Source organism: Equus caballus, chromosome 2 (assembly GCF_041296265.1).
Source record: "Equus caballus isolate H_3958 breed thoroughbred chromosome 2, TB-T2T, whole genome shotgun sequence".
NCBI lineage: Eukaryota > Metazoa > Chordata > Mammalia > Perissodactyla > Equidae > Equus > Equus caballus.
In genome coordinates this window covers 42,048,150-42,066,040 of record NC_091685.1, presented here as the reverse complement: position 1 = coordinate 42,066,040, position 17,891 = coordinate 42,048,150, and the positions used below count along the sequence as shown (strand labels likewise).

Below are 17,891 nucleotides of genomic sequence, written 5' to 3'. Positions count from 1 at the left end.
TAGCAAAGCTCAGCTGGGGAGCTGGCTGGTAACCCAGACTGGGGGGCATCCTGCCAGGCACCATGGCAGGATGGGATGGTGGGGTCCCAGCAAAAGTGATCAGAAAGACCTCAATAGAATCTCTAATCATAGAGCACACAAATTCAACTTCTATTCTCCGGCTTCCTCCTCGAATTCAAGGCACAGGCACATTCTATGGACCCATAGGAATCATAGCTTACCCTCTGGGAAAATAGCAGAGACATTCTGAGTAGGTTCTCACTGATCTTGCTGGTCCAAATGCCTTCACTCATTAAATATTCATTGACAGCTGACTATATGTTCTAGCTGCGGTCTGGTGAGCAAAACAGCTACTCTCAAGAGGATTATGGTCCAATGGAGAAGACAGACATTTAAAAAACTACATGATAATTTAATAATTAAACTATAACTGTCGCATGTTCTAAGAAGAAAAACCACAGAAGTGGTTAAAACGGGGAGTCAGGAAAGTGGCAGAGAGAGGATAGGGACTTGGGTAAGGGTGGTGGCTGTGGCAGGGGCAAGAAGTGTCAGCTTTGAAGACCATTTAGAAACTAAAATCAAAGGACTTGGTACCCCATAGGAAAATTCAAATCAAACCCACAATGAGATAGCACTTCTTACTAGGATGGTTAAAATCAACAAGACAGGTAATAATAAGTGTTGACAAGGACATGGAGAAAATTGGAACCCTCTCACAGTCTGGAAACTCCACACAAAGTTAACCCATATGACTCAGCAATCCCACCCCTAGGTACATATCCAAGAGAAATGAAAACATATGTTCACACAAACTTTACCACAAATGTTCACAGCACCATTAGTCATAATAGCCAAAAAGTGGAAACAACCCAAACGTCCGTCAACTCATGAGTGGATAAACAAAATGCGGACTATTCATATGATGGAATATTATTTGCTCATAAAAAGGAATGAAACCCTGATATCAGCTACAATGTGACGAGCCTTGAAAACATGCTAAGTGAAAGAAGCCAGTCACCGGAGACCACCTATTGTCTGGTTCCATCAATGTGGAATGTCCAGAACAGGCAAATCCATGGAGACAGAAGATAAATTAGTGGTTGCCTAGGGCTGGAGGAGAAGAGGAGGGGATGGGAGGAAATTCAGAGTGACTGCCAGTGGGTATGGGTTTCTTTCAGGGGTGATAAAAATGTTCTAAAATTGATTGTGGTGATGGCTGCACAACTCTGTGAATATACATTGAATTGCATAGTTTAAATGGTGAACGGTATGGCATGTGAGTTATATTCTCCATAAAGATACTACAGTCACACAACACAGAATGGCGTTTCTGTCAACAGCGAATCCCGCATATAACAGCGGTCCCGCAAGATTAGCACCATATAGCCCAGGGTGCAGTGGGCCATACTAGGTTTGGGTAAGTACGCTCTCTGATGTTCACACAACAATATCAACTAATGACACAGCTCTCAGAACATATGGCCACTGTTAAGCGACACATGAATGTATATTTAAAACGGCATGTATGGGGCCGGCCCCACGGCCGAGTGCTTAAGTTCGCGCGCTCCGCTTCAGCGGCTCAGGGTTTTGCTGGTTTGGATCCTGGGCGTGGACATGGCACTGCTCATCAGGCCGTGCTGAGGCGGCGGCCCACGTGGCACAACCAGAGGTACTCACAACTAGAATATACAACTATGTACAGGGGGCTTTGGGGAGAAGAAGAGGAAAGAAAAAAAGGCATATGAAAGAAAGCCAGGCTTAAGCTTTCTTTTTCTCCTTTCTTTCTTTTTTTTTTTTTTACTTTCCAGGAAGGGGGAAAAAAGGGAATTTGGTACCAGGCTGAATTAGGGCATGAGGGAGAGGAAGAGGCCAAAGAGGATGTAAGGTCTCTAACCCGCCTGCTAAAACGACAAGTGGCCCAGTGGCCTGGAGACATGAATGGGAGGGGGCTCTCCTCAGAGGCCAAGGCGAGCCACGACTCTCCCTTGAGAGAAACCAGGAACAGCATCCCTCAAGCCCACAGTCAACCGGCTTCCTGTTTTTCATAATACTGAGAACATTTGAGACTTTAGTAAACTGACCACCTTCAGGGCGGGCCCTCTGGCAGTGTGATTCAAGGACACTGGGAAGGAAGCCCTGCCCTCACCATCTCCCTGAGGAATTCGTCTCCATATTCCATTTCCACCGTCAGAGAGACACTTTGCTGATAAGGTTTTTCTTTGTCAGGAATCTCTAGGCAGAATGCAAATATCTCTGGAGTTCTTATAAATTATTAGCACTTGAAGTCACACTGTGAACCCCAAGTTTTTATCACACCGTGGAACCCAAAGTTTCACCAGCAGACACAGGTTTAAGAGGTGAGGGGAGAGAGAGATCAACATCACCACATTTTAGAGCTGGGGGTGCCCTGTCTCGTTGCTGTGGGGTTCAGAGCACAGCCCCTGCAGCCCGAGGGCACAGGATCGAAGCCAGCTCTCCTGCTGCTGGCTGTGTGGCCTTGGTCCAGTTACTGAGCTTCTCTGTCTCTGTTCCTTCATCCGTAAAATGGGGACAACTATACTACCTTCCTCATAGGATTGAAACCAGTGGTCAATTAGTCATTAATGATTAGGTAGCTAGTAACTAAAGATTTTTTTGGCAGTTATTAATTGTGGCCTTTGCTTGTTCGCCTGCCCATTGTTAGCTGTGCTGCTTATTTTTAAAACCACGTAGATAGGCAAGGTATTGTCTGACTCCCACTAGGTTCCTCATAGATAACATTTCTGACGCTTGGGTCACCATGGTAACGGGTGTGTAAGTTTTTCAGGAACCGAGAGTCTACTCCTTGTCCAGTTCAGGCCAGTTAAGACCACTGACTCATCCACTGGGTGACCTCCTGATGTCAGGGAGCCAAAAACTCCATCCTCGGATTACGCCAACACTACCATTTTGTGAACACCGTCCTACGAAGAGCCACGAAGCTTGACTACGCTTGCGCAGATCAATTACCTGACGACTCCTTGCCTCCAATTATCTATCTTCAAACTTCAGACCACCGCCCCCTTATCCCATACACATCCCTAGTCCCCATTTTTCAGGAAGGCGGATTTGAGATTTGTTTGTGTGACAGACGTAACGAACCTGGTTCGGTAACAGGAGTGACGTGAGGAATGAGTGAGTTCGTACATATGAAAAACACTTAGAACCACACCTGGCCTGGAGTAAGTGTTACACACGGGGTTGCTATCATTATTAATTATTAATAAGAAGGACTCAGAGGGGAAGTTACTTGCTCCACGACACCAACGAATTGGTGGCAGAGGCACTCCACAAAAAAGTAGGTGCTTTCATTTTCCAAAGCACTTTGCCATTTTTTTCCCTTAATCTATTTTATTTTTTTCTCTCAGGCTAAGAGTCCTTTTTCCTGGCAGAAAGTCTTTGATGTACATCAGAAAGATTCTGGTCTTTTCTCTTTACGTATGAGGAAAGCAAACGCCAGTGAGGTAGAGGTCACACAGCCATCAGGGGACAGAGACCAGGCCCTCCCGGCCAGCCGGCGCCCTCCTCACCAGCCCACGCAGCCCCTGCAGCCTGGCCCTCACTCTCTGCAGCCTTTGCCGGCCTCTTCACTTCTCCTTGGCTTCTAACCCCCCGCCCCCCAGCTTCATTTAATGATTTCCCAGATTTTTATAAGCAGTCACCACTGAAGAGTTTTGTAGGAAGCCCAGCACATGCCCTGGCTTTCACCCAAAGGGGCAGGTCTGCCCTCAGGTGGCCAGGAGGGGGAAGCCATCACCCCACCTGGCACCTGGAGGGAGAATGGAGGGGGCAGGTAGCTATGATCTGTGACCATTTTAATCATTTCGTTTCAAAACGTATCACTCATTTTCAGGGAGCACCACTCAGGGACATTTCCATTCTTCCACAGCCACACCTCGGGGGCACAGCTAGGGGGTGGATTTCTCTTTGAAGAGGGGCCTCCCTTGACTCCCAAACCCCGAAGTTCTCGTTAGCTTACAGTTCCTTTTCTATAAGACAGAGGGGCCAACATCTGACTCGCCTAACACTCTCCTAGGTTTTGTGAAAGTCCAACACGATAATCCATGTGAAGGTACTCAGTAATCTCTAAAGCAGAGATTCTCACTGGGGCAAGGATGGTACTGGCATCCAGTGAGGAGAGACCAGAGATGCTGCTCAACAGCCTACAACACACAGGCCAGCCCTGCAAAGCGAAGAATTATCCAGTCCCAAATGTCAGTAGTGCCCTGCTCTAAAGGATGATCAACAAATAATAACATTTATGCGGGATTCACTATGTGCCAAGTAATTTACAAACATTCTCTCATTTAATTGTTCCAGCAGCCCCATGAGGTGGCATGTTTATTATTTCCATTTCAGAGACAAGAAAACTGAGGCACAGAGCAGTTAAATAACTTGGCCAAGTTCCCACAGCTAGAATAGGAAGAAGCAGGGATGAATCCCAGGTATTTCCACCTCCCAAACCCATTCTTGACCTATGAGCTACAGAGCATGTTCTTGACCTCCCTGTGGCAAGGCCTCACATCCATGACTGAGTAAATAATAATTTGCACAAATATGTACCTCTCCCCCGATAAATATCAGCAGATGCTGTTGTGGTGAATAAAATGCAAACTTCTTAAAAGTATCAATAAATTATCTTTCCGTCATTACGCATTTTCCTCGACTGAGGAATTCTAAAAGTACAACCATCATTATATGGGGGGCAGGTGCAGAAAAATCGTCTGTCAATAAAAGGAAGTCTCACTATCTAAAAGCAGAGAATCTCTGCTACAGATTTGAGCTTAATCCAAATCTCGCAACATCTCTGCGTCTATCTATCTTCTTTTCATGGCTTAGCTATGTTACTTGCTGAAAAGATTAATCGAAATATCTCTAAATCTCTTCTCTCTCTAGTCCCTGTGAAAGTCCAGCTCCTGGGTGAACTCTGAGGGGCAGGTACCCCCGAAGGTCCTCCCCAGCACAGAGCTCCCGAGAACATCCCCCAGCCGTGCTGAACAGGCCCAGGCAGCGGGCTGCTCCGTGCTCTGTCCCTGAACAGCACACTTACCCCTTCCTTCTTAATCGGATCCTGCTGCTCCATCTCTGCTCTGCAAGTGCAGAGTGCAGCTTACCTCCTCTCAGCCAAAATAACAAATGCACTGAATGGAGAGAGAAGACATTCTGGCTGCACTTTGGTCGCGCCAAGTAACAGCCAATAGCATTTTTATGGCTAGTCTAAGGCAGAATAACCCTTTCAGGAACCCAGAGGTTTGTCTTCCTTTCACTTCTTCTAAATTAGATGTCTGGGGTTTAGTTTAGCAAGTGGCCGCCCCCTGGGGCTGTAGGCACAGTGCCTTCCTGATTGGGACAGCCTGCAATATTTCCTCACTGTGAAAGCCACCATTAGTCAGGCTAATAGTGAGTGACCGGAAGGGTTATTTCTGTCACCAACACATGGAAAGCAACAGCTGCCACAGACCCTACACCATACCAGGTAATATGGGGGCAAGAGACAAAGTCACTAGAGGCTTCTCAGAAGCGGTCCCTGGTAGGGAGCCGGCAGCCAAGTCTTGCTACTGGAGAGTCAGCTTTTGCCAAGATGCCCACGCAACACTTTCTTGGAAAGTTTCTTCTTTTCCTTTTTAAGGAACTCAGAGTGGCCTAGAGATGTTACTTTCTGTGTATTCATCACTATGCAGAGGCAGTAAATACTTCAAAGCCCTTTATCTGCAGGGCAGGGAAAATGAGTCACAGCTGCTGGTCTGGGACCTCCACGCCCGGCCAGGCCACTGCCAGCCCCCTGTGCTCCGCACGTGTTCAGCTACCATGGGGCATACCAGGGCAAGTGGCCAAAATCCAGAGCAAAGTCCCACAGGCCTGCGGGCTTTCATCTTCACAGGACATATTCCGTGCTTTATTTGCTGGGCACAAATCCAGTTAATTCAGTCATTCCTTCTCCTCATTCACTTTCAAATTAACAGTTAACTGGGAGCCCACTATGTGTCAGGCACTGTTCCTGGCATCAGCAACAAACTAGGGAATTGTGTCCAGGTTCCCCTGTGTGGGAGACTGTGAGGAGGGCAACAGTGTAACAGCCCGTGTGTGTGTGTGGGGGGGAGGGGTGTATGTGTGTGGGTGTGTGTGTGGATGTGTGTTGGGGAGGTCCCTATGTCCCCATTCACCAAGGAGGACTGACCATTTCCTTTCACCAACTTCATTTACTGTCCTTTTCCTTCTGTGCCACAGCCCTAATACAATGATTTCCAAGTAAGGTTTGGCAAGACCAGAGGTTTCCAGTTATTTCAGAGTTTTGAAAAATTCTCCAAAGAAAATGCACTTTAGTTGGGGAGGGGGTTGGGGGTACGGGGAACGACTATTGAGTGAAGGGGTAGGTTCAGACTGCACAATCAAAAAGAAATGTCAAAAGTCGGCAATCGTTAGTCATTGTCCAGCGCAGAGGAAATCCCCTGCTTGGCCCAGATCCTCCACCTCACGCCCCGTGTGCCCCTGGGCCGGTGGGGAGCTGAAAACTGACCGGCGATGGCGGACGCAGACAATCCCCACCCCTGCCTCGACTTCCCCCAGGGGAGGAGACAGCGGTCCAGGCCCACAGGCCCGGACGAGACTGTCTGGGGAGGTGAGGGCCGCAGTACCTGGCTCCTGGGAGTCCCAGGGCATCGCAGGCATAGCCGTGGCGTCACCAGCGCCTCAGTGGCGGAGGGAGAGGAGCACGAGAAGGAGAGGGCGCAGTGGGGCGGCCGCCATGCTGCCGGGCGCGGGCAGGGAGGTGGCCATGATGCCGGCCGCAGGGCAGCCCTGGGTCAGCCTCCGCGGCGTGCGCTGCCAGCCAGCTCCGGCGCTGTCCGTGCCCGGGTCCTCCTAGGCCCCTGCCCGAGTCCTCCGTCTGGCCCAGGACCCCGACCCTCGTAGCGGGCGGAGCAGCCCCCAGCCCCTCACCTCGGGCCACCATTAGGCCTGGCTGAGGCCTGTAGCTCTGAGGGTCCCTGGGGATCCCGGGGCGGGGGAGGGGGGGGAGGGTGTGGGATGTGGGAGCCTGGAACAGTCGAGAATGGACCCAAGGGCTCCGGGACTGTCCCTACTACCCTTGTCCTCTGTATCCTTCCCGGCCCCTGGACTGGACCCGGCAGCCTCGGGCCCAGCACCTCAGGCTGCCACGGGCCCGTCAGGGGTCCTTTGGGCTCCCAGGATCTGGGGGCTCAGATGGGGGAATGGCTCACTGACTGGAGGCGGTGACTGTCCCTGGCAGGGGTCCTCCCGGCCTTCCACCTCAGGCTGACCTGAGGTGTGTGACCTTGGCTCCCCCACTGCAGGCGGTCTTTTTGTTTTTCTGAACTTAAGTGTTAATTTTTACCCGTGGGAGCTGAAAACTGGGGGGTGGGTCTCAGATTCCCGCCCACTGGGTCTCGCCCTCCCCACCCCTCCCCGCCCTCGTCTCTGTCCTGTGGGACTAGGAAGGGAACCTGACAATTGAAGCCTATCTTTGCCTTCGAGTTTGAAACGACAATGATAAACAACACTGATTAACCCAAGGCCTTCTGCAGATAACAGGCTGAGGCGTGTGGCGGAACACGTACTAGAATTTCCAAGAAATCCCATACTCGTGTTTTGAAACTACCTCTCCCCTCTGGTGAGAGCCAAAGAATCACTTTTAAAGTGAAGGGACAGCGGGCAGTTGCCTGGCCAGTCCCGTGGCTGGCAGGGCCTGCCTGACTTCTCTTCCCACCTTCCATACGGTTTGACTCTTTACAGGGAAATGATGCTAGGATCTCATCACTGAAGGAGAAGAGGACCCAAAAGCCAATTTTCTTGTCAGAGGGCCATGGGTTAGGCCCTCTAACCTCTTGCGATGGGGAAAGTGCTGGCGAGGAATCCTTGCTTGCCGAGGATTCTGACTTGAAGGTTGGGGTTCCAGAACTCAATTCACAAGTCGTTATCACTAACATAAAAATGTAAATATGTTAGCACACAATTTGATGTCTAAGACATCAAAATCTGAAAGCGGTAGTTGTTCTGGGATGTGAGATTACGGATGATTTTAATCCTAGAATAAATTTATGTTTATATTTACTACTCTACTGCTGTACTGGGGGCGGAGTACAACAGGGTGCAAAAATGAAGTAGCCTTGGCCTCATGTGGGTTAGACTCTAGTTGAGGAAACAGCATTTAGTTAAATAAGCATATTGACGAATTTGTGACTATAAGAGGGCTCTAAAGATGGCAGTGGGGAGGCGGTCCTGGTTGGGGAAGGCTTCCTTTAAAAAGTGAGCTTGAGCTGAGATGGGAAGGAAGGAGGAATAGAGTTTACCTAGGCAAAGAGGGGTGGGGATGGGCTGGTGGAGCGAGTCTTCCAGACGGAACAGCATGTGCCAAGGCCCTGTCATAGAAGAGAGTGTGATGCCATCAGGAAATCACCAGGTCAGTGTGGCTGAAGAGCACAAAAGCAGAGAAGAAGAGGGAAGGAGGAAGGAAGCAGGGCCAGACTACATTTAACACTTGTAGACTTGATTTTTATTCTAGGAGCAGAGAGGTGGCAATACGAGTTTTGGAGAACAATCAGATTTGCATTTTTAAAAGTTCACTCCGGCTGCTATGGGGCTGGCCTGGTGGCATAGTGGTTAAGTTCAAGCGTTCCACTTTGGCTGCCTGGGGTTCGCAGGTGCGGATCCCAGGCATGGACCTACACATCGCTCATCAAGCCATGCTGTGGCAGTGTCCCATATGCAAAGTAGAGGAAGATCGGCATGGGTGTTAGCTCAGGGACCATCTTCCTCACACACACACAGAAAAAGCTCACTCTGGCTGCGGAGAGGAGAACTGGTGAGGGTGCTGCCGACCTAATTGGTCAGAAGGGCTCAAGGAAGGTTTCCGAAGCATTTAACTGTTTCTCCAAATTATTTTTTTCTTTTGTTATGTTAAGGAGATGCAATCACCAACTATGGTGAACTGGACCAAGCCTCACCACAAGAGCTACGCCTATGACCTTTGCCTTATTTTTAATGCTAAGATCTCCTCTCTGGGAGGAGCTTGGGTCTTATCAACATAACCTGCAGAGTATGTGGAAGCATGTTTTCTAGCTGAGCCTGCGCTAGCGAACACCTGCTCACCTCTCCCTTTTGAATATTCATTCCCCATCCGAAATAAAAGGCCCCTGCTGGCCCCTGCTTGGGGACGCCAGGACTCTGGAAGTGATGCTGCATGGCCTCCTATTTGCTGTAAATATACTTTACTTTGTGTAACAACTACTTCTGGTGGAGCGTCTGATTTTAACTTGCCCGAAGGTGAACCCACTTTCGTTTGGTAACAAGGGAACAAGAGTTTGAGGAAGGGAAGAGGGAGCCAGAGTTCTTTGCCATAGGACAGGTGACAGACAGCGGGGACTTGGACCAGTGTGGCGGTAGACATCAGAGAAGTAGATACTTTTAAGAGATATTTAGGATGTAAAATTGACAAACCTTGGTGATCAAAAGGATGAGGGGAGGAGAAATAACAGAATTTCTGTATTACTGTTGTAATAAAACAAAAAATTAAAATGATCTAAGAATCAAGCTTTTCAGAATTTAAAAAAGAAAAAAGAAGTTTACATAGGAAAATTTCACCAGGATGTAAAATGCTGAATTAGCACCACAAAGCAGGCTGGCGAATCCCGGGGCTGTTCTGAGGTCAGACAGTGATACCAAGACTTCAGTTGGTCTCAACCTCCTCTGCGAATGTTCTAGAACTTTAAAGTTTTGCCACGGGCCTCTATTGTACAATCTGTGTTGGCGCCTCCTACCCCTCTCCAAATCATTTTGATCAGTTCCTCTTTGACAGTAATAGAATTTTGAGCAAGACCTGTGGCTGCCCCAAGAGAAACACTATGTTTCCCCTATTGTCCTTGCAGGTGGCACGGATATATGACAAAGTTCTGTCTAATGCAAAGTACCCAAAGGTGTCACGTGGTGGCTTCCAGGAACCTTGCTCTCTTCTTTGTCCCTTTTTCCATTCTGTTGCCTGCAATGTGGGTACCAACAGCTTGGACCATGAGGTTGAGGCCACACAGGACAGAGTGAAAGATGGATCCCTTACCACGCAGAGGGCTTCACCAACCCCAGACCACCTCCCTGGGCTTAACATGAAGGAAAAATACTCCTCTAACCTAGTTCTCACTTATATAACTGCTAGACACACCCCAAAGTCAGTGAAGACATTTTCATATATATTTGTTTCAACAGACTACGGCCTAAATCAGATTTTAAATTTTGATGAACTGGCTCTCTACCAGAAGCAAATGGCCTAAGGACATTTGTCTTAAGGCAGAAAGCGTCTGCGGCCAGCCCCGTGGCTGAGTGGTAAATTCATGCTCTCTGCTTCTGCAGCCTGGGGTTTTGCTGGCTTGGATCCCGGGCATGGACATGGCACCGTTCATCAGGCCATGCTGAGATGGCGTCCCACATGCCACAACCAGAGACACTCACAACTAGAATATACAACTATGTACTGGGGGGCTTTGGGGAGAAGAGAAAAAAAAAGGGAGATTTGCAACAGATGTTAGCTCAGATGCCAATCTTTTAAAAAAAAAAAAAGAAGAGAGAGAAAGCATGGACCTCTGTGCTGCAGGGTGCAAATGTCAGTGGAAATTTACCCAGGCTGCTGTTTTCATTGGGATTGCATTTGCTTTTGTTTGTGTTCGGATTAAAAAATTGCATGGGGTTTGAGTGGTCTGCCCCAACCCTATTTTTCCCTTAAGCCCTGTTACTTCTATGTGCCACATGGTAGAATGTGGGGTTCTTTAGGAACATGCATATCAAATTATAGCAGATATGCCTGCATGTGCCTCAGAGCACACAAAAGGAGGCTGCCACCAAGGTGCAGTGTGTATGCGATTGCTTGATTGGAGGGAGGGGCAGGAAGGGAGGAAGCAGAGCTCTGGGTCATCCCCATTCCTAGTTTAGATAAGGCAGGAGTAATTAACAGGTCCCTGTGTGGATCCAGCCATCCAGCCGTGCCCTGGCTTTGCACAGGCAGCGCTCCTGGTGAAGGAGGGCAGAGAGGTCCAGTTGGTTGACACAAGACTTCCCAAGCCCAGTGCCCAGTGGGGCCAACCACACTCTACCCAGGCTTGCCACCTGGCCGTCAGAACCCACCTCTGCAACGTGTGTAGAACGAGGAGGGAGATTACACGCCAGATCCGAGTTAGCTTTCTTGCTCTATGGGCCATTTCCATGCTCTGCTGTCGTAGAATCCAGCCCAAGTTTCTATCAGATGTCTCCAAGGCCGGTAGGCTGGCTGTTGATTACGTTCTGACATGCATGGTGAGTAAACTTCAGAGACATCATAAGGTTTCTGTGTTTTCTTACCAAGAACAGAATTTGACCTTGCCTATCAGACTGCATATTCACAAAAGGGTGTGTCCCTCAGGAATCATGGACAGAAAGCTTGAAAGCCAGGGAGTCACGAGACTCCTCAGGGACCCAACTGGCTTCTATTGGTTACACATTACCTTAGGTAGACAATTCTTTTTTTTAAGCTGTGGTTAAAAAAAAAACAAACCACATACCAAAATTTACCATTTTTAAGTGTATAGCTCAGTAGTGTTAAGTATATTCACATTGTTGTGCTCTACTGGTCTCCAGAACTTTCTCATCTTGCAAAACTAAGGCTCTCTATCCACTAAACAACTCCCCATTTCTCCCTCCCTTCAGCTCTGGCAACCTCCATTCTACTTTTTGTATCTATGAATTTGACTACTTTAGTTACCTCATCTAAGTGGAATCATACAGTATTTGTCTTTTGGTGACTGACTTATTTCACTTAGCCTAATGTCCTCAGGGTTCATCCATGTTGTAGGCAAGGATGTGGGGAACTTGGAACCCTTGTACCTTCCTAATGAGAATGTAAAATAGTGCAGCTGCTGTGGAAAACAGTGTGGTGGTTCCTCAAAAAGTTAAACATAGAATTACTGTATGACTCAGCAATTCTACCCCTAGATCTATGCCCAGAAGAATTACAAACAGGTACTCAAGCAAATATATACATATATGTGTGTATATATATACATATGTACACATATGTATACATCTTCATCTTCATGGCAACACTATTCACAATAGCCAGAAGGTGGAAACAGCCCAAATGTCCATCAATGGATGAATGGGTAAACAAATTGTGATATGTACACACAATGGATTATGCAGCTGTAAAAAGGAAGGAAGTACTGATACATGCTACGTGTACCTCAAAAACATTATGCTAAGTGAAAGAAGTCAGGCACAAAAAGGTCACATATTGCATGATTCTATTTATATGAGAAATCCAGAATAGGTAAGTCCGTAGAGACAGAGAGCAGATTGGTGGTTGCCAGGGGCTGAGGGGAGAGGGGAATGGGGTGTAGCTGCTTAATGAGCGTGGGTTTTCCTTTGAGGGTGATGAAAGTGTTTCAGAACTAGGCAGAGTTGGTGGTTACGCAACATTGTGAATGGGCTATATGCCACTGAATTGTACATTTTAAAAAGGCTATTTTTATGTTATGTGAATTTTGCCTTAATAAAAGAAAGGGAATAAATCCTCAAATGCTCTATGATGGTATGCTACAGCCCATCTCTTTCTGACTGTACTTAGTGACCTCACATTAATAGCGTTAGAGGAAATTTTCAAAAAAAAGGTAAAAATTATGACTTTCGTACAAATGACAAATAAGCACGTGTTTATTATAGATTTTATTTAACCCACTTTTGGCGCCCTAGGCAGATGTTCTAATTGATTTCAAAGAGAATCCAAAGAGCTGACACATTCATAGAAGAGGAATGTTGAAATGAGTTTGCAAATGGATCTACGTGGGTTCTTGAGAGGGAGGGACGTCAGCGGAACCTCCCCTGACAGAGTTCATTTGCATGTTTATAGACAATTAGTTTGCACTAGCATCGGTTATCTACAACTTGCAGAATTGTAAGCTCAAAGGCATGCTGAGGGCAGAGCCCTGTGGAATCAGGAAGTGCACTGTCAGCAATGCAGTTTTCCACTGAAACACACATCTTTCCCTGCAGTCATCTGACATCGGCATCGGTGGGAGCATCACAGTTATCAGCAAGGCCCCCCACCTCTAGTCCAGCCCTTGCAGAACAGTTACAGCACCCCAGGAAATCTAGCACTACGTGACGCCCCAGGACCAGATAACACACCCTACATTTCCAACCCAGGATCTTGCGGAACGTGTTATGTGTCAGTGCAAAATAACCAAGAACCAGTCTATAGATAAGAGACATAAGGTGAGTTTTACTTGAGCCGGGATGAGGAGTATAGTCTCGGAAGGCAGTTTCCACAAAGGAAGAAAGCATTCTGGAGAAGCATGGTTTTCATTACAGTCTTAAACACTTTTAGAAGAAAGAATATACATTAAATATGCCCAGAATACATAATCATCAAAGTTTCAAAGAGGTATTCAGTTGCAAGTTAGCAGGTCAACGTGACCCTGAAGTCTGGAAATGGAATAATATGGTTACCAAAAGGGCGTAGGAGGGGAAGTAAGCATTCTTATCTTGAGAGCGTATTCTTTAATTTAATGGTTAAAGCAAATGTACAACGTGTGTTCAATAGGCCATGAGTCAGCTTCTTTAGTTCAAGTCAAATCAGTTTTTGAACCTGAATAGTTACCCCATATGCCTCAATATATGAAAATCTCTTGTCATATGGAAGCCAGCAGCCTACAGAGGCTGCCCAGCCACTCAAGTTCCCCTAGAAACCAAAGCGTGTGAGCATGCCCACACTCTTGAAGCCTCTGGAAGAGGAGTTCCTCCAGGCCTTCAGGTCTGTGGGCCGGCAGCAGCCACGTCACCTGGGCAGACTCCTGGGCTCCACCCCAGACCTGCTCAATCCAAAGCTGCATTTGAAGCAGATCCCCAGGCGGTTCCGGCTTTCATGAAAGCCTGAGAAGCACGACTGTGCTTTTCCTGAATGTGCCCTCAACAATTCCTCCCTGGACACCCAGCCCCAAGGCCTCCCGGATCTGTGCCCCACCAAGGCAGACTCACCCCTGGGACCGACACAATGTCCTCAATCCTCTCCTCATCGTTGCTCATCTGGGCGCTGGCTGGCTACCTTCGGGCAGCACACACACCTGCCCTCAGACTCTCACCTCCTGTTTCTCCTTCTCCTCCCGGGGTGGTGGGGCAAGAGGCAGGGAGGAGACAGACGCTGGCTGCAGGAGGTTTTCTCCGCTGGTATTTGAGAAGCTCTCCCTGATGCAATGGGCCCAGACAAACCCAGGGATTCGCTGCCAGCCAGGGAGAAGAAAAGCTACAGAGAGGATTAGAGGAAGGGAGTGTCTGCTCCTGTCTTTGGCACAATGGCCCTGAGAAACTCCCCAAATGCTTGCGAAACAGAGGCCGCCCGACAATAGGTTTCAGATTCCTCCCTCCAAGGGCCACCATGGTCTGCTGGGACTGGGCCTGGGGCACTGGAAACAGACTGGTGGAACTAGCTGAGTGGGGTGGGGCAGGGAGTGGAAGCTTTAGTGTCACTGAGATAACACAAGAAAGGCTAGCAGTGATAATGATGACAGCTGCAGTGTGCGGAGCTCTGTCTCTGGCTCAGGTTGTGCTGAGCACTGGCTCTCATTTCAGTCTCATGATTATCCCCATTTTAAGTGAAACCACAGCTAAGAGAGGTCACAATTATTTGCCCAGAGCGATACAATTATAAATGGCAGAGCTGGGGTTGAGCCAGTATCTCTCCTTCCAGAGCCTCATGGCTCAAAAACCTGGCTGTTGGGCTCACCTTTTCCTCCTGATCTCTTTCCTTAGACCATGGCTTGTCTGCCATAACATGGCTGGATGGAGACCAGGCTGCCTCCACCAACATTGCTTTACTATTCCCAGGAAACTCTGGCCCAGAAAGATACAAATTGCAAATAACTTTATTGTTCACTCCAAGAACTTCCCAGAAAGACTCCACAGCTCTTCAATAGAAAGCATCCAATAACACATTACACCCAAAACTCTTTAAACTCTTGAAGGGGTTCAGAACAAGCCTCCCCAAGTTGCACCACTTTGGCATGTGAAATAATTCCAGCTAAAGGATCAAGACTGATGAGGGCTTGGTGAGCTGAGGAGTCGAACAAAGGATTTCTTGGAGTCTCAAGGTCTGGTCGTAGTGCTCCTTTATTCAGAGAATAGTATGGAGACGGGACCCCTGGGCAGTAAGAGCTGCAATGGGTTGAGGGTAGGGTTAAATTTATAAGGCATAATTATGCAAGTTATTTTTTTACAAGACAAAGGAAAGATCATGTAAAAAAGTCATTAAAATTGTGTCAGTGTAGGTTATTGTGCTGGTTATTGTGTGGTTGTATAGCTTTAGATACGAATCAGGTCGGGATGTCCTATACTCCCCAGAGGGTGATATAGATTGGCATGTAGGCCAGAATGCCTTGGGCTTCTCTCTCTGGGGCAGCCTTGATCCTCATTGTAAAACCCCCCCTGAAACCATTTGGTTCCGAAATCCTTTGGGGATATGGACAATGGTCAATCTTCTGTAACTACTCCCAGCTGTACAAGGTTGTAGAGCTGGCCCTAAATGGGGCTACAGGGGTTCAGGCAGAAAGTTCAGTGGACTGGAATGTTGTGGCCATGGAATCCAAGGCAGACAAGTTATATAGATCCTCTGGAGACGAGAGAATCACTTGATGAGAAGTGGTCCAGGAGATGAAACTTTGTTGACGTGTGGAAGACAAACAATGAAATAGACAGCAAATTATAATAAGAAATACAAGCAATGTGATTTACCCAATAAATAAAGCGTTGGTAGTAGTCCAGAGACCTGGACTTGCCCAGGAGTGCAGCCAATCATTCAGGGATAGGGTAGAGTTGGATGTGGATTTAATTTAGTGGCTCATATTGGATGGGAAGCCAGAAATATTTTGATGGTAACCAGGAATATAGACACAGCATTTGGCTTTTATAATGGCACAAGTGCCCCCAGTGCTGCCGTCAAGACATCCAGTGCCATTTGGTTTTGGAGGACCACCTTATGCATTTGGGATACTTCTAAATTGAGCAGCAAAAGGCTATGTTGTGTATCATTTAATGCCTTCATGGTAAATTTGTTTAGGGCTTCCATGTGCCAGAGGACACTTTCGATTCCTAACTGGGTAAGGAAAAGTGAGGCAAGGTGATCATACCAGTGGAAGACAGAAGGGGCCCAGCGTTGTTGTGGGTTGGGTAGGTTAGCAGGAGGAGATACAGTAAATGTAGTTCTACCTTGCATCCAGACGAAGCCTAGGGTGCATCGTCCAACCCAGCCAGGCAGCAGCCAAGGCCATAAGTTGGAGCCACGTAACCACTGAGTGCCGTTAGGGGCTAACCAACGTGTGCTGGGCCATCTATCCCAGTCAGTCCCAAACCAATCAGTATTTTTTAAGGCTATGATATGAGAACACATATAATGGGGAATTTGTCCCATAGGTCGGGCGCTAGTAGGCCACGTAGCACAGGTGTGATTGACAAAGAAACTTGGCTACTTCTGTGACATACAACACTTCAAGACAGTAACTGGAATTATGGCTGACAACCAGGACAGATCAGAATTTTAGGAATGTTATATAGTTTTAAAACATTTATATCAATAGCATTCACCCACATAATACCACCTAAGAATGTTTATCATCACTTATTTGACAATGCTTCCCACGTGATTTAATAGACCAAATAAGTCTAATTACTTTAGTATTTTCCTCCTTATAGGAAGAGAGAGCAAATCTTTTTGAGAAATCTCAGGGGCCCTCTGAAAATCCTCCTAGAAAGCCTCTTCCTTCTTCCAGGTCAAAAGAATGCCTTTATTCAGGACTTGAATATTTGTTTGAAGGAGAAGCTTGCCAAAAATATCAAGAGGTTTTAAAACACTTGTTCGAATAAGATTCAAAGTGACAACAGAAACAGTCAAAAGATCTTTAACAGAGAGACCTCAGTCCTTCTGAACATAGAGAATTATTTTATTTTAACAAAACATAGATTTTCCATCTTTTAGGTAGACTTACTCAAAGAAACACCTTTTATAACCTCTTTATCAAGAGCAGACCAGGGGCCAGCCCGGTGGTGCAGCAGTTAAGTTCACATGTTCCACTTTGGTGGCCCAGGGTTCGCTGGTTCAGATCCCAGGTGCAGACATGGCACCACTTGGCAAGCCATGCTGTGGCAGGTGTTCCACATATAAAGCAGAGGAAGATGGGCACGGATGTTAGCTCAGGGCCCGTCTTCCTCAGCAAAAAAGAGGAGGATTGGCAGCAGGTGTTAGCTCAGGGCTAATCTCCCTCCAAAAAAAAAAAAACAGCAGACCAAAATTTTAAGAAAATTATCCTTTTGAGAGAGAAAACAACTTTCGATTCTTGTACCAGCTTATTTTTTATATTAAAACTGATTTACTTGGGCTGGCCCCGTGGCTAAGTGGTTAAGTTCGTGTGCTCTGCTGCAGGCGGCCCAGTGTCTCGTTGGTTCGAATCCTGGGCACGGACATGGCACTGCTCATCAGACCACGCTGAGGCAGCGTCCCACATGCCACAACTAGAAGGACCCACAACAAAGAATATACAACTATGTATGGGGGGGCTTTGGGGAGAAAAAGGAAAAAAAATAAAATCTTTAAAAAAAAAAACTGATTTACTTAATTGGATTTACTTTAATCTTAGCCAACTTGACCAGGCATAAAACTCTCTCAGAACTTCTCTTTCAGAAACCTTCTATAACTTTCTTTTTACATTCAGAATTTGTCCCATGCTTTCATTCTTCCCTTCTACTACTTTAGGATGAATTTATCTTTCTTAACCCAACAAACAAAAATACTTCCATTCTTTATACCTTTTTTACTGAAAATAGACATTTTAATTTCCTTGTATACAGAGCTG

At 47.1% G+C, this 17,891-nt stretch overlaps 1 protein-coding gene across 6 annotated transcripts in view; it reads right to left on the bottom strand.

The window, feature by feature from the left end:
• Positions 1-14,350, bottom strand: part of SLC2A5 (solute carrier family 2 member 5) — a 31,264-nt gene extending 16,914 nt beyond the window's left edge. For 2 of the 6 annotated variants that reach the window (XM_070244974.1, XM_070244960.1), the window contains exon 1: positions 5,069-5,305. In XM_070244974.1, the coding sequence (XP_070101075.1) occupies positions 5,069-5,101 (33 nt within the window). In that variant the 5' untranslated portion in view covers positions 5,102-5,305. 6 annotated transcript variants of the gene reach the window in all.
• Positions 14,351-17,891: the final 3,541 nt, after the last annotated feature.